Source organism: Vicia villosa, linkage group LG3, assembly GCF_029867415.1.
Source record: "Vicia villosa cultivar HV-30 ecotype Madison, WI linkage group LG3, Vvil1.0, whole genome shotgun sequence".
Taxonomy (NCBI): Eukaryota; Viridiplantae; Streptophyta; class Magnoliopsida; order Fabales; family Fabaceae; genus Vicia; species Vicia villosa.
In genome coordinates, this window is record NC_081182.1 from 30,324,366 (window position 1) to 30,341,134 (window position 16,769).

General features: G+C 32.9%; 1 protein-coding gene across 1 annotated transcript; it reads right to left on the reverse strand.

Annotated features, from left to right (window-relative positions):
* Nucleotides 1-6,364: 6,364 nt before the first annotated feature.
* Nucleotides 6,365-12,816, reverse strand: LOC131660844 (protein DCL homolog, chloroplastic). The gene is made up of 3 exons (XM_058930194.1): nucleotides 12,419-12,816; nucleotides 12,220-12,334; nucleotides 6,365-6,731 (listed from the first exon to the last, which is right to left on the reverse strand). The coding sequence occupies exons 1-3, from the start codon at nucleotides 12,739-12,741 to the stop codon at nucleotides 6,561-6,563; spliced, it is 609 nt and encodes a 202-aa protein (XP_058786177.1). The 5' UTR covers nucleotides 12,742-12,816; the 3' UTR covers nucleotides 6,365-6,560.
* Between the last annotated feature and the right edge of the window lie 3,953 nt (nucleotides 12,817-16,769).

The following is a 16,769-nucleotide window of genomic DNA, read 5'->3' on the forward strand; positions in this document are numbered from 1 at the left end:
ACTAACATTGAGAAAGAGGACCAATAGAAATTAATAAAATTATGACAGAAAAATTATAATTAAATTTGATATTAATATAATCAGCAATTATGGTTGAAGAGTTATTATGTGAGCAATTAGAGTTGAAGAGTTTTATAAACAGTAAATTCAATAAAAATGTAACAGAATTATTAAAATTAATTTATAGGTATATAAGAATTAAATTTTAGAAATAGTATGATAAACTGTCAATTCAATGATTATTTAAAGGAAAAATTAATGAAAGGCGTTATAAAAATAATTCTCATTTAAAATATATTATTAAATTATTAAAATGAAATGCTTAAGAACTTTAGATATCCTATTATTTAATCTTTAGATTCATTTGTTAATTACTATTTTTATAAAACTTTATCTACTTCAATTTTTTAACATATATATATTTTTGAAATATTTTTTTTTTAATAATTATCATCAACATGATTTTGAAAACATTAAAAATAATTGTAATTTTTATATTTGTAACTGGAATATTTGAAAAAATAATAAAATAATTTTTATATTTATAATTTTTATTTATTATTTATAAAAACTAAGTAATTCAAAGTTTATATAAAAAAATTATAATTTTAATATTAAACAGAATAACTAAAAGAGAATGATTAAAAATAATAATTAAATGAGAATTAGGATTATAAGATATAATATTGTTAGTTGAATATAATAATGCTAATTAAAAAATTTGTATTATAATTATTATTATTTGATAATTTTTTTTTGAATAAAAAAATGAGAATTAGAATAGTAAGATATAATTGTGTAAGATGAATATATTATTATTATTATTATTATTATTATTATTATTATTATTTATAATTGTGGTAGTTGGTTATTATATTACTATTTTTGTTATTATTATTATTTGTGTTATTATTTTAATATTATTATTAGTTAGATATTATATTATTATTAATAATAATAGTGATGGTTTAGTTTTATTATTATATTATTATTATAATAATTATTATTATTTATTTTAATATAGAGTTTGTATAATTAGGGTTTGTATTTAGAATTATTACCAAATGACATGTGGCGAGGATTATTACCAAGATGACATGTGGCTAGGGTTGCCATCATGACTTCCTTGGATTTATATTAAGTAGATTACCCCCACTTTACTATAGTCTACTTAGATGATATTCTAGTTTTCTCAGATTCTATTAACATTTAGAATACCTTAATCAGTTCTATGAAATAATTAAAGATAATGGTTTAGTATTATTCGAAAATACATTAAATCTATTGCAAAGTAAAGTAAGATGTTTGAGTTTTGACATTAGTCAAGGCATGTATACCCCTATTAGTAGGTCTTTAGAATTTGTAAGTAAATTTTCCAGCGAATTAGAAGATAAAATCCAGTTACAAATTTTTTTAGCTTGTCTTAATTATGTTTCAAACTTTATTCCTAATCTTAGAACTATTTGTCTTCCTCTATTTAAGAGACTTAGAAAGGATCTTTCCCCTTGGGATGATTCCATGACAAAAAGTGTCTCCTAACTAAAGTAGATAGTTAAGAGATTACCTTGCCTAGGAATCCCTGATCCAAAGGCTAATCTTATTGTTGAAACAGATGCATCAGACCTAGAGTTTGATGGTATATTATAACAATTACTTCCGGGCACAAATAAGGAACAAGTTGATAGATATTACTCTAGAACTTGGTCTCCAGCCCAATTAAATTATAATACTATTAAAAAAGAGTTTTTAGCCATTATTTTACCCATTACCAAGTTTTAAGATGATTTGTTTTCAAAATCATTTTTATTAAAAACATATTGCAAAGCTGCTAAGAGTGTTTTAAAAAAGGATGTAAAAAATTTGGTTTCAAAACATATTTTTGCTAGATGACAATCTTTGTTATCCTGTTTTGATCTTGAAATAGAACATATTGAAGAAATTAAAAAACTCTTTACCAGATTTTTTAACTCGAGAATTCTTACAGGGTAAAAATGAGCAAGAATCAGAGTGATCTCGGAGATAATTATGGGCCTCCATTATCATCAAATAATAATTCTATAGTTTTAGGTTCACTTTCATTTATTACAAAAATGACCTATTCAATACCTTCTTCCCCAGACCTATGATTAGAGATGCATTATTATCTCCATTTTCTTTTACTCAGAAAATTACTACTTCCCCATCTTCTTAAGTCAAATCTGAAAATTCTGGTATACAGACTCGGATGTCAATTCCGATGTCAAGACATCTGATCTGTTATTAATGTAGCACAAGCAGAATAGAAGGATCCCCCATTATTTAATTACTCTTAGAAAAGAGTCAATGAAACCTGGGACCACACACGTTCAACATACATAACCAGATTATAAGTTTTACATGGTTCTGTATAGGAACAGCTAACACTTTTGAACCTGATGTTATAACCAAAGCCATAACATTCATAACTGAACAAATAATACAGAAGATAAATAACACCGTTAATTGTTAACCCAGTTCGATCTAACTACCTACTCTGGGGGCTACCAAGCCAGGAAGAAGATTCCACTATCAATAGTACTATTTTATATGAACAACCTCTGGTTTACAGATAAACAACCTCTGGTTTACCTAGTCACTACCCAATGCAACCTTTATCTTAGAACTCCATCCAAGATAAGAAAACCTCTGCTCACTCCCTGGTGATACCTAACTGTTACAACCCTGCAACAGCTATTTACACAATTAACAATGAACACATACTTGATCTTGCTTCACAGCTTCAATCAAGCTTACAATACTCAACTCTTACCTACAGGTTTCGAGTGAGGACAATCACTTCTCTAACCTACAGGTTTCGAGAAGGACAAGGCAGCCATCCCACAACCTGGGTGGTCTACCTATAGAAACCCTAATGACTACATCGTTAAAACCAGGTTTTCTATTTTAAACTAGGTTACAAAAGTTTCATATTTATAACCTGATCCCAATTGGATTTGGGCTTACAAATCGCAGCACTTTGCTGTTACAAATATGCAGAAAATATTCTGCTACAAATAAGGTCTTTTAATCATGAGTTTCCTAAATTAGAAACTGCTGAATCTTCAATCTTCTGATCTGATTCTTCCTGAATCTTCAATCTTCTGATCTGATTCTTCAATTATTCTTTTTACCTTTAAATATGCGCCACATAAGATTACATAATATTCACATAGAATATTCTGTATCTGTTAAGTACAAACTGAATCTTCCTTCCAGTTCTACAGGCGCGATGTCATAAGTTGATGTCATGACATTCCATCTAACATCTTGCTTATACCTGTTTTGTTCATTTTAAACTTGCAAGATTCACATTAATATTATGTTTTACTGCTATTATGTTTTAGTCAAACATAAATGCCAATCAGCCAATAAAAGCACTAACAAAATCCACTTCAAAATTAGCTTTTTACACTCCATCTTCTACAAAATCTTCTTTCATTATCAAAAATTTGTCATAACCGATTATCCCTTTGGAGCCTATGTATTGTGTTTCAGATGCGTCTTTATTACAAGTTATTTCAAGAATTTTTTCTCATGGATTTTTCTTTTTACCAAAAGACTTATTAAAAACCCGAGAATATTATGAATTTATTTGGTTGATATTGATTCTGTTTCTCTTATTCATCAATTTGATGACAATGATAAATAAAAATTTAAGTTCTTCAAATTCAAAATTATTAAAGTTTTATCTCCGGCAGATTGGAAGTAACCCCCCATAGAAAAAAATTCTTCTCAGAGTCTTACTCTCCTCAAACATAGAATTATCTTAATTACATGAACGCCATGTCCAATTTCTTAGCAATTGAACCTTTTAACCACGTTTGGTTTAGAAAGATATTTCTTTAAACTTTTCCTATTGTTTTATCCAATGGTTTCAGCTTATTGGAACCAGTTTGGATATTTTCCCATATTATGCTTCTGAAGCCTTCAATGACTTTACCTAAGTTACTACTTGTTCTTCGCACAAGGCTTTATTATATTTTGTGCAGTTTTTGAAATTACTAAGATTACCTCATGGACCTTTTCATCTGTGCAGTTATGGCAAGATTGTCCAGCTTCTTAGTTGATTAAAAAAAATTCTATTAAATGGTGGGCTAAGTTTAATCCAGATCTATAAACAACTACAAAGTTGGAAGCCTGGTGTAAAGCACATCCCAACCTTTGAAAAATATCAATATTAGTTCAGAAGATACTGCATTTCTTATGGATAGACCTAACTTGCTAGCCACTTTATCAGCTGCTACCAGTCATAATAAATTTTTAAATAAATTAAAAGATGTCATGTCTGCTCTATCAGAAAATGATAGTCTTCCAACACATTTGACCACTTGAATGATAATGAAGATGACTGTTATAGCCTTACCATTCTCTGAAGATAAGTATTACTTTTGAAGATAAGATTCCCTTTAGTTGATGTGCTACTTTATTTGTCGGATGTAATAATTTAAGCTCGTGTAGGCCACTGTTATCTTTAAATATGTTTCAATAAATAAGGCCTTGTCGTCCACTTGCTTGTATTAAGGTTAATTTAATTTGGTTTGAAATCCATGTGTTATCTCCTCTCTATAAAAGAGGGTTTAATTTGTTTAAGAGGGAGGACATTTGAAAATTAAGAGACTTAATCTAGAAACCATGAGCTTGCAATCAAGGATTGTAAGTATTTTATCAATAAAATCTTATATTTAAATATTCTCTGTCCCAAATTATAAGAGAAATTTACTTTTTTAATTCATTCAATAATTAATGTATCTGGTCTATATATAAATCAGATACATTAATTATTCAATGAATCTAAAAAATAAATTTATCTTATAATTTAAGACAGAGGGAGTACCTTCAAATTTACTTCTGCATTTATCTTGATTATAATTCACTCTATTTTTACATCTATTTTCTCTAGTATTTCTACTATTAATCACTCACCCATCTGGTAATAATATAGAGTTTCTTTTTTTTAATTATGACCAAACCTACATTTAAAAATGATTGATAAATTAATTAAGGTTAATCTAAGAAAATTTCTTACTATTCCTTTGTCTCACACACACATACTTTGCTACCGATCCCCACACGCAGTACTAAGAAAATAAATGCGGTACTTGTCTTAATGGGTTGTTAGTTGGAATTGTTGGCCCACAAGGATCTTCATCCAGCTGGATGATAGTGGGTCCATAACACAAAGTCAGAGGTTAATCATAATGTTTTCCACGTCACCATGAAATACCATAACGGTACGTAATCACAACCATTGACATTTCTCAAATTCCACGACAACCTACTTTCTTTTACCTTTTCTCACCACTCCCCAGCTCTTTTTATTACTCCAAGTCCCATAATAATCATAGCATAATTTAACATTTGTTTTTATTTTAAAGAAATTACTAACACATAAATTGTTGACAAGAATAAAATATATTTTATATTTAAAATAGAGTTTAATTGAGATTCATTGTGTCATGTAATACAAGTAATTTAAAACTTAAAACTTACAGTCTCACTTGGTAGAATACATGATCGTGATTGATTAATAATGTAACTTTTTTATACTGCCGCTGTATTTTTGGTGCATTTTCTGCTTAAAATAAGTTTTATATTTATACTCATTTTCCTCAATTACGTAGAGCTAAATTTAACAGAAATTTATTTTTAAAAACTTTCAATATAATTTCATATTTAAGGGCAGAGGCAGTATAAATCTGTTAAGATACTATAGGAGAAAGAAATTTGATGAAACAATTCATAGAAAAAATTGAAAAGAAATATATCTGGTCATGAATCTCAAATATTTGAAGATATAAGGATGGATTATAGTATCTTGCCCGAAATTGGAGTATTTGTGCTTTTTGACTAATCAATAAGGCAACATAATTTTGTCTGGGGATTTAGAAACATTCAGCTAAAAAATCTAAAAGTAGGTCAAACAAAGTATCTCACCGTTTTGACTCGATCATAATTCTACTCCTACCTAGCTAGGTAACCTGCCCTAGCCAAGTGTGACCCTTGACTATCACATATCCGACATCAACCACTCCCCAATGGCCCGTGAACACACAGGACACCTCAATCAAAATCCAGAATGAGTATAATCCTAGCCAGCCTTCCCATTCATTCTACTAAACTTTCCAAACTTCTGTGCAGTTTTACTCTTCAATAGTACAGCATTCTCTACCAAGACTCTTTTGAACAACATTATGGTGATTCTCTAGGAATGAGATCACATTCAAGAGTCCTCTAAACTTCAGCAGGTAAACAATCAATCAATGCTGAAGAGAAGAAAGAGACCACAAAACATTTTAAAATGACATCTAATAGTTGAAAACTTCCTATATAAAGATGGTCAACAAAGTGTTCCACAAGTCCACTAAGTGAAGTTCACTTCAATTATTTTTGCATTCCCTTCAAAACAAGATTATGATTATCTACTACAATTGATAACCTATTTAAGGCACCGAAAACTGTGGGAAGAGGGGGAATAGATGTGAAAAGTAGTCACAGTATTAAATATTTTCTTACCAAAGTAAACAAGTTCTACTATATGTACATCAACTACTCCCGCGCTTAAGATGTTCTCGAATAAACCTTTCGGCATGAGCTGGGTAATTCGCTCTAACGTATTCCCGAAGGCACTTCTGATATGAGAAATCAATCCACCCACCATCAGTTCTTACAACAAAAAGACACCTTGAGTGTCGAAATTGGGGATGACGGTCAACCTGCAATAAAAATAAGTTATGTACATTTTATGAAAATAGTAACAGACTACAGTAGATCATCGACAAACAAATCCAAACAATAGTAGTTTAATCAATGCTCCAAAGGTCAGTTGATGTAAAATTGGGCATCCGTGGACTGCAGATTGCGTGACAAACACCAAAGCACCAGATTAAAGGCCCTTAGCCCTGTACTATCAAAATTCAATTGAAAACAGAACTGTAGAACAAACCAGAAATGTTCAAATAAATTGCGATAGGCAAGCCAACTAAGGCATATGTTATTAGAAGTCTAATAGACCTAGTTCAAAAGAGAAGGACACTTAAGTGAGCTTTAAGCATGATAATCCCACGGTTCGGAGAGTTTATGAAAGAAAGAAAAAGAGTGGTGAGGAGGGGAATGGGACGTAAGCAGTTGGTTAGAGCGTTCTTATGAAAAACGGCGAGGCAAGGTGAGTGTGCCTCATGTCATGATTTCTGTTAAGATTTGAAATAAGGAGAGGGAGAGAGACTCATTTTCTTCTTTCTTTTGAGGAGTTCTCAGCTCCGGACTTGTAATAGAGATTTCATTTCCAATTTCAAATTACTGATACAATTCACAGTTTCATTCACCTTTTCAATTACTCTGCTCTATCAATTGGCTCGACTTGACATCGTTCATGGCCTAAAAAATGGTGAAATGGTTGATTGCCAATGTAGTGGAGCATCCTATGTACCATTTGGAAGCTCTTATGGACGCTGTGCAGGAAGCTATCTGTCTGAGATGAGGAGGTTGCTGGAGACTCATCCACAGCAAGAGAGCACGTCTTAGGGCGATGGAGCAACTTCTTCGTTGGACAAATTTCATCTCCCGGTGAAGGTGGAATAGCCTCCTTTTAATGGTAAAGAGCTAGTCGTGTGGATTACGAGAGCAGAAATGTCCTTCTAAGTTCAACGTGTTTTTGAAGTACATTTTCAGCTCAACGAGCTCAATATGGAGGGCCAAACCATCCACTAGTTTAACCTTTGGAGGGAATAGCTCAACATGGAGGGTCAAACCATCCACTAGTTTAACCTTTGGAGGGAATAGACAGATTGTTTGGCGTGAGAAAACCTCAAAGAAGCCTTGATCTTTCATTTTGGTGTGGGCATCGGACACGAGGACCTCAAGCAATCCGGGTCTGTTGAAGATTACATTTATGAATTTCAGCTCTACTCATCCTAGTGTGGCCGGTTGCCTGAGATGCAATTTTAGGGATATTGTGAGAGGTTTACACCATGATATCCTCTCTCGTGTTCACACGATCAAGCCACCAAATTGTTATCAAGCTATGCAACTTGCACCTGATGTGGAAGCAGAATTCACTATTGTTGAACCGTCAAGTCACGTAAATGGGTCACGCTTCAAATCGGGTTACAATTCGTTTGGGCCTTGCTCAAAAATCGTGCCCCGCTCATAAGGGGGGTGGACTTTGGCATTCTAACTCGGCCCATTGTGGGTCCATTGAGAAGTCGGGCAATACCCATGCGCAATCGGTTTCACTGTTTGCAAACCACATTGGGGGAACATTATTTGCCTAAATATGATGTCCATGAGAGGCGTGCAAAGGGTCCATGTTTGCACTGAAACGAAAAGTTGGCACTTGCTCCACCAATGTCTTGTGAAGCATTTGCCTGTCAGTCGCTTTGGGGGTGGTGAGGCAGTTAATGATGAAGGCGAGATTATGGTGTTGGATGCTACTGAAGAAAAGTTCAGAAGTTGATGATCTTGAATGCAAACAGATCGAGGTGTTTAGCATAAAATTCTTTATGCTCTGTCACGAAGACAGTATGTATGGAAGAATAAGTGAAGGGGGCTTCGGTACTGGTGCTAATTGACAGCGACACTACCCATAATTTCATTACCCACACCTCTGTGGACGCCTTGGGTCTACCTGTTTCTCCTACGAAGCCAGTAGAGGTAAGGTTGGGTGATGGTCATAAGGTCATGACTTTGGGTACTTTTGAGGCCGTGTTACTGACTATTGGTGAATTGAAGGCGCGACCCTTGATAAGTATGTGTTGGAATTGGGTGGTGCAGATGTGATTTTTGGGGGTTGTTTGGCTTGAAACTTAGGCCAAGGTTACTGTTGATTGGTGGCACATGTCTATGGCGTCTAATTATCTTGGGCACCACATTACGTTTTGCAAGGACAATTCAATCGTGAAGCTTTGGTTCCTCTACAGTTTAGTGACTAATGCGTCTCATAAGGTGTCCTTGCAAGGGTATCATTGGACCACAATTGTGGAGCTTCCCATTGAACTTCATCAGCCTAGAAATGTTTCTAAGGAAATTCAGGGGTTACTTCCCCGTAGAAATGTTTCTCATTATTTTCCTTTGTTGCAAGGGGCTGGTCCTGTTAGTGTGTGTCCTTATAGATATCCCCATTGCCAAAAAAATGAGAATGAATCCCAAGTTAGAAATCTGATGCAGGAGGAGGGTAATTAGAAACAGTGCTAGTGTTTTATCTAATCCTGTGATTTTGGTGAAAAAGAAAGACAATTTGTGGAGGATGTGTGTGGATTATAAAGCTTTAAATAAGACATCGGATCAATATAAGCATCCTATTCCAATAACAGATGAATTATTGGATAACTTTTTTTGTGCCGGGTATTTTTCTAATATCGATCTTAAATCAGCATATCACCAAATTTGTATGAAGGAGGAGGATATCCAATTATCCATAAGACGACGAACAGGTAAATCCTCGCCATCAATCCAAGGGTCTCCTGCATTCCGCACCGCGATCACTGGGGGTGATTTTAACAAACGCTCCTATATAAGTGCAATCACACACCACACCAAGGTACGATTCCATTTGTAAATTACACCTCTCTGACCTCACTGACTTAGACGTTAGAGAGCTAATCTTGCAGGGGCACCCTCTTCTCCACCCACCGAAGACTCTTGCCGCCGTACCGAAGAGTTTCTAAGGTGACCTTTACAATTTCTTGTTCCACCTCGGAACAAATACTATTTCTCAGGTCTCTCTCAATTCAGATTCCTAACATATATGGAGTATAAGTTTAGTAGGACGTGCAAATTCTTGTTTAATATTAGCAATTGGAAAACAATCGTCACAAGTCTCCATGTCCATGGTTTATGTATCTACGTTCATTATATAAAGCCACACGAAAATAAAGAAAGATATCTATCCACCAAAATTAAAAGGAAGATATCAACCATGGATTCAAGCAAGATTAATTAAATAGAGCAATGCTTCTAGTGTAACAAGTAATAAAAGAGTACCACTCAAACCAAAGGAAAGATTATATTATACAGCTATAGTACTAGGACTAGCAATGTAGGGAATAAACGTTAGATGCTAAAAAGGTCAATAGAAAGTAAGGTCACTATTGTAGAAACGAAAACATTACAATGGATTGTCATTGGAAAAGCCAGGATCAAACATGAAATCATTGGAGAGAAAAGAAATCCAAGAAACAATGCACAGTATGTTCTTTTGGTTCCCACATAAATGATGACTCCCTTGAGTAGAGGATGCGTATAAGTGGGAAGAATGTCATGGAATATGTAAATCTTCGGAAGAGTATAACTTTCCAATTTCCATATCCACCTGGCTTGAATATTTTTTATAAATTTCTTTTGGGTGCCTTGATCGCATGCTAGTTAATAGACAATTTTTTTAAAATGCCAATAACCGAATGCAGGAAGTCTGGATAGATGGGGTTAACTTGGGGAAAAAATAATGAGAAGCAAGAATGTAACGGAAAGTTTTTGTCAAGCTATATGTCAATCAATTAATTCATTCTGACATTTTTCCTTCTATTCTCAGATACTAGCAAAAGCAAACATCATGCAGGAACCCACCATTGATGATGCTTCACAGTACCCACCAGAGCCCTCTCACCTTTCCCTCTTTCTATTCTCTATAAGAAAACCCAACCAACTCAACCAATACAGAACACTACTGCCATTGTCCTGCCATGCCTTTGTTTTAAAAAGAATAACTGAATATTTAATTTCTGGTTTCAATTATGATGATTGGCCGCATGATAAACGAGAAATTATTTAATTTACTTCATAATGTTTTATCATATTTTGAAGTTCCTGCTTCTTGAGAAGTTTTCAGAAATTTGTTATATTATATATCTTGTGAATTCCAACCATAAAGCATTGGGTCAGAGCTGATATGAAAAAAATATGAAAATGGATATAGGAAACCCAGATAACAAGGGACTCTTCTGCATCATCTAGCCAGTAGAGTCATGACCAATTAAAAGTATACCTTGGAAAACTTATTCACCCACTTTGTTTGCTGACAAAGTTTATCCCGGCTAATCCAATGATTTTTAAGTAACATATTTCATTACCCAGGCAAAACTTATGCACCATCCCTCCCAACTTAATATTGAACACTAATACAATCCTAGACTAAAAATATTTATTATATAATAAAAGTAACTACATGTTAATAGGTATAGCCAAAATGCCAAGGTTAAATTTTTGCTGGAAAAAACTTTACAAGGAGGGAAGGTTACCCTCCCACTCTTAAGTACAGAATATACCACAAGACATAGTGAAGGCTGACAGTTGTTCTTACAAGTTACACATGACCTTCCAAAGAAGACTACTAGTAGGGATGAGAAGACCTTTGAGTGGAGGTTGTTTGATCATACAAGTTAAGCCAACCCAACCGTTCTCAGTATTTGGCAGCTTTTGACAAACAAGGCTAAGGCAATTTCATTACCTTATAGAAGCAAACCAGAAGTCTGCCTGTCTGGTCAGGCTTGAAAAACTATGGTTTTTTATGCAGAGTCTAACTGCTTGCTCACACCAAAAAGTATTATGCTCGGACTAAGCTGTAATACAGCAGCAGCCTTGTACTTTTTGTTCATACAAGACATCGAATATTCTAATTCAACAGGAGTGGGAGTTTGTAAATTTAAAGACATAGCATCTTGATCTAAAAAAAAAAATCTTTCGTAACAAATGCAAGCCCTTTATCGAATTAATATCGTTAATGCTGGCAACACAAATGCAAGATTACCACTATCTAGGCATCAACGTCATGTTAATCGTGGTTTGAATATGGCTAAAAACATCACATAAGCAGTTCATCCTTGCATAATGAAATTTGAGACACCAAATAATAACAATAATAATTCAACTCTAGTTCAGACATCATATGGAAGTAGATTAAGTATTTGTTTAAATTGAGCTTATCTACTTTTGCATAAGAATTTATGAGAGCTTATAGAAACAACTCATAACTTATATGAAAACAGTCACGCGTTATATCATTTTTTGTTATAGAAATAGCTACTGCATCATACTTATATAATAAGCGCTTATGCTATGGACATTCAATTAACCTGTGCTTTATGCTAAAAGCTACCAGCAATAATTTAAGTGTTAAGAAATCCCAGGAAAGATTAATATACTAAAACATAGGTTGGAAGGTGTTTATCTAAACAATAAGGAGAAAGAAACATATAATCCAGCGCTTACCATAATGGATTCAAGACCACATCCCATCTTATCTTCAGAGTGTGGATGATAAGCAAGGAGCTTCTCTACTACCATTTTCTCATCCTCCACAGTTAGTCTCCCTCCATCCATATACCTAGCACAGAAAATCGAACACATAACTAAATCAAACAGTAAAAAACCACAATTCATCAAAACCAAATCAGAACCCTAGGTTTACCTTGGCGAGTGAAGAATTTCCTTAGTAAGCAATAGAATAGGCTCAATATCATTGAGAATCTCGTCTTCTTTATCCTTCCATTTTCGGTACTCAGGTTCATCATCCAAACGAACGGAACTCGACGAGTAATCATCGCGTCTGAGATTTAGCGTGTTGTTGACATAGTTAAGTCTATTACCGTTCGGTTTTTCCGACGGTGGAGTGATGGCGGCGCTGCACCATAGTCGGGGGCGCGCCGTAACTGCTCTGACGGTGAAGTGTTTGTAGGTATGGAAGCAAGCTCGAAGCAGCAGAGCCTGTTTTAGAAAATGAGGTGCGGCCATTGAAAATGAAGATTGAGTGAGAGGGACACACTCTCGCCTTACAATGGAGTATGAACCCCCAAATACAATCTGTTTTTTTACCTACTTATAGTTCGGGTCACAATCATACAGCATCTATGAACCTTTGTTTTAATTTTCTCATTTTGCTGTTAATTTTTTATATTTTATATTCCTAAAATCTAATTAATTAAAAAATATTTTAGAAATAAATAGTGTTAAACAGGAAAAATTATTGCTAAGTTTTTTTTAATCAATATAATTTTATTATAATTCAAAAAACAGTTGAATACAAGGGTGATCACAAGGATCTAACCAAACAAACAACATCTACATCAATATCATAGCTATAAGCTTCTTATATTTTCTATACTTCCATCCTTTATGAACTATAGTATCAGTGGCAGATCCAGAAATTATCTATAGTAGGAGCTAAAAAATAATATTTATATTATTATTTAAGAAAAAAATTATGAATTTTTACGATATATATGGTTTAAATGACAAAATAAACTCAAAATATATGAAAGCTTTCGATTATTCACTAACTTTTAATTATATTAAAATATTCAATAATTTTTCATTGTTAAAATATGTTTATGTAACTATACAGAAAAATATGATAACTAATAAGAAAACACCTTAATAATTAATCTTTTTAGTAATTAAGGATAATCATTTGCTTTAATATTTATTAAAATAAAAATATAAGCTCAATTAATATTTGAGATTTTTTAATCTTTTTAGACATTTTGTTTGATTTATTTTGCTAGCAAAAATTATTAAAATACCTAATACATTTGTTTTGATAAAACTTCAAACAAACATAATTATTTCTATAAAATAGTAATAGTTAAAGAGAAATCAAAGATGCAAATAAAATTGATTAAAGAAAATCAATTTTTAATTATTATTGTTGAGTGAATATGCTAGTCGACAACAAAAATTGATGTTGAACTTGATGAGAAGAAATGATAAGATAAAAATGTTAGAATTGAGTGAGTGAATATTTTAAATTGTGATTGACAAATAGAAATGTTAGAATTGTGTTAAGTGGTTAAATATAAATTTGTAAACTAATTATTTTTATGGGGCTAAAGATTTGAATATAATAGTGTTAATAACAAGTTTTTTTTCTTGGTGGGGGCTTGAGCCCCCGATTCTTATAAAGTAGATCTGCCCCTGTATAGCATCCTTTATGTTATTCACAACTCTATTTCTACTATAAACTTTGCCAAAACAAGTATCAGTTCGGAAAATATTGCTAAGTTTTTTATTTTATTGTATTTTATTATAAATCATATGCCTTTTATCTTATTTTTTCGGTTTAGATTATTTATTTTTAAAGTGATGTCGATAAAATTTATGTACATATATTCATACCTTTTTTCTTTAAGGGTGTGTTTGTTCCGAGATTAGAAAAATTATTTCTTGAAATGATATTCTCAGGATTCGTATTCTTTGGAATATTATTCCAAGGTAAGAATTTAGTTTCTTAGAAATAATGATAAAATTTGCTTAATTTAAAAATATATATAAAAATAAAAAATATTAACAAATGTGAGTGATAGTGAAAAGTTAGAGTTGGCTGAACTTATTCCCATGAGAATGTTATATTTCCACCCTTAAAGCCTTGGAATAAGAATAGAAAAATCATGTGTAAATAAGAATCATGAGAATAAAAAATGCCTTGGAATAATTTTTTAAAACTTGAATCAAACATGGGAATGTTGCATTCCCATGACAATATTTCAAGGAATATTTTTTCCAACCTTCAAACAAACACACCCTAAAAAAAATCATTCAAATACACCTTCAAATGGCATGATTTTTTTTTTTTAACAACAACTAAATTATGTTAATTGGGAAATTTTTCATACATTAATTGTAAATGTATCCTCTTCGATCCATACTCTATATCGGATCTGATAAACATTAATAAATCACGAGCTACACAATTGTTTTCTTTTTTGGTGCGAGAAATATTAGTTGTGCTGAAACGCTCGTTCAACTTTCTCTCCATGTTGCTACAGACTATACATATCTCTATTCAGCTTTGAAGCTCATTATTCACCATCTTTACCAAAAGTTTACTATTTGTTTCAAATCCACTCTTTGGAAACAACAATCAATGGTCATGTCAATCATCGTTTTCATCGCAATCATCTCCAATGGGAAAAGGTCTTTTTGTTTCCTATAATGCTTTTTGACATCGCCGTTGTTGCAACGCCTTGACTTAATTAATTAATTATTTATAATTGATTTGTGTGACGTTGTGTGCTATTTGGTGTATTTGGGGACCCTTCGGTGTAGAGTCATAATCTTTAAAAAAATTAGAGTTGAAGGTGTCGGGGGTGTGTGAGTAATTGTGTAGAGATATAAGGGTGAGAGAGTATTTTGTTACTATAATTATTTAATTAGAATTTAAATAGATTAAATAATACTAGTAATAATAAGATTAAATCATTATTTTATTTTATTTTATTAATAAGAGAATAATAATAATATAATGAGGGAATTAGGGGTTAGAGAGATCATAATCTGACAGTACGTGAAAAGAGAAGGAAAAGAGGGACGAGCAAGGTTAGGACTTGAGGAAGAATCTCCATTGTTAGAGGTCGAAAAGCTTTTGCTTGGAACTCAAAATTAAGGGTAGGAGTTCCAATCTTCTAAAGGGTTTGTATGATGATGGTGGGAAGATTATGTTTATGTAGGTTTATGTTTTTCTTCTCTCTACAGTATGAATATTGTTGCAAATTTTATGTGTTTGGGTTGAATGATTGCTTGATGAATTATGTGGACATGTTGTTTTTGTGATTGATGATGAAATGTTGAATTATTGTGGTTGTTGCTGTTGAAATCATATGATTGATGGAATTGTATGATATTAATGTTGTGTCGTTGACGGAAGTTGCAAGGTAAAAGTCAAAACTTAAGTTATGGATGTTTTGGGGTGTAAGGAATTGAGTTGTAATGTTCATGAAAATTGATTTTTGGTGCAAAATAATGTGATTCGCGATTTGTATGAAAAAGGGGGTTTTTGGGTGAGGGGAGAAGTGATTTTGTTTTTGAAAAATAGTAGAAAAGTTCTTCTACTAACGGTGTAATCGATTACATATTTGGTGGTAAGTGGTTACACCGTTGAAAAATGTGTTTCTGGACTGTCTTTAAGTCCATAATTGGTTATGGAGTTTGGCTTAAGCGGTTACCACATGAAAAAAATGGGGTTCTGAGTTGTTTTCGAGCCCATAACCGGTTACGTCTTTTAGCGTAACCGGTTACCACTGTTCTGGCTGATTTTTGAAAACTTCTAAAATTCATAAATTTAGTTCGGGATGTCCGATTCGAGTGTTGTTTGAAGCATTGGATAGCTGACGCGGCGAAAATTATTCAAAAAATGGTTTATGTACCTGGAAATGAATAATTTGTTGTGTGGTGGTGGTAAGTGCTTTGTATTGTTTATGTTGTGGTGTGACATAATCATAAATGTATTATTGTTGCTCGTTATATTGTATGATGATGTTTTTGAACTGTTACTCCATGTGTTCGAAGCATGGTGACCAACATTAGCGTGGTACATTGACTAAGGTGAAGGTCATTGTACATTGTTGATGTTGCATGTCTATTATGTATCATGCATCATTGGTATTTATACGGTGGTCTGTTTTGGTGAACTTCAATCCTATGGTGGAGATTGGGTGCGAGCAACTGGTTCTAGGTGGGAATCAATGAAGCGTTACCTATGGTGATGATAACGTTTTTTGGTGAGCCTTTATCCCATTGTATGCATTGAGTGTGTTTTGATGTACTTCGTGCCTATGGTGGGGACCAGAGCACAGAACTTGAGTGTTCATAAAATGGTACCACAGACATTGAGTCTTTGGTGTTGAGTCTCTATGCATTGCATACTTGTTTTTATTGTTGATGTTACATAATTGTGATTATGGTAAGAAAGTTATATTACATAATTGATGTGTAAATGGTGCGTTGTTGATGGCATTGAAGTTGAATAGGTGGAATGGGTTACTATG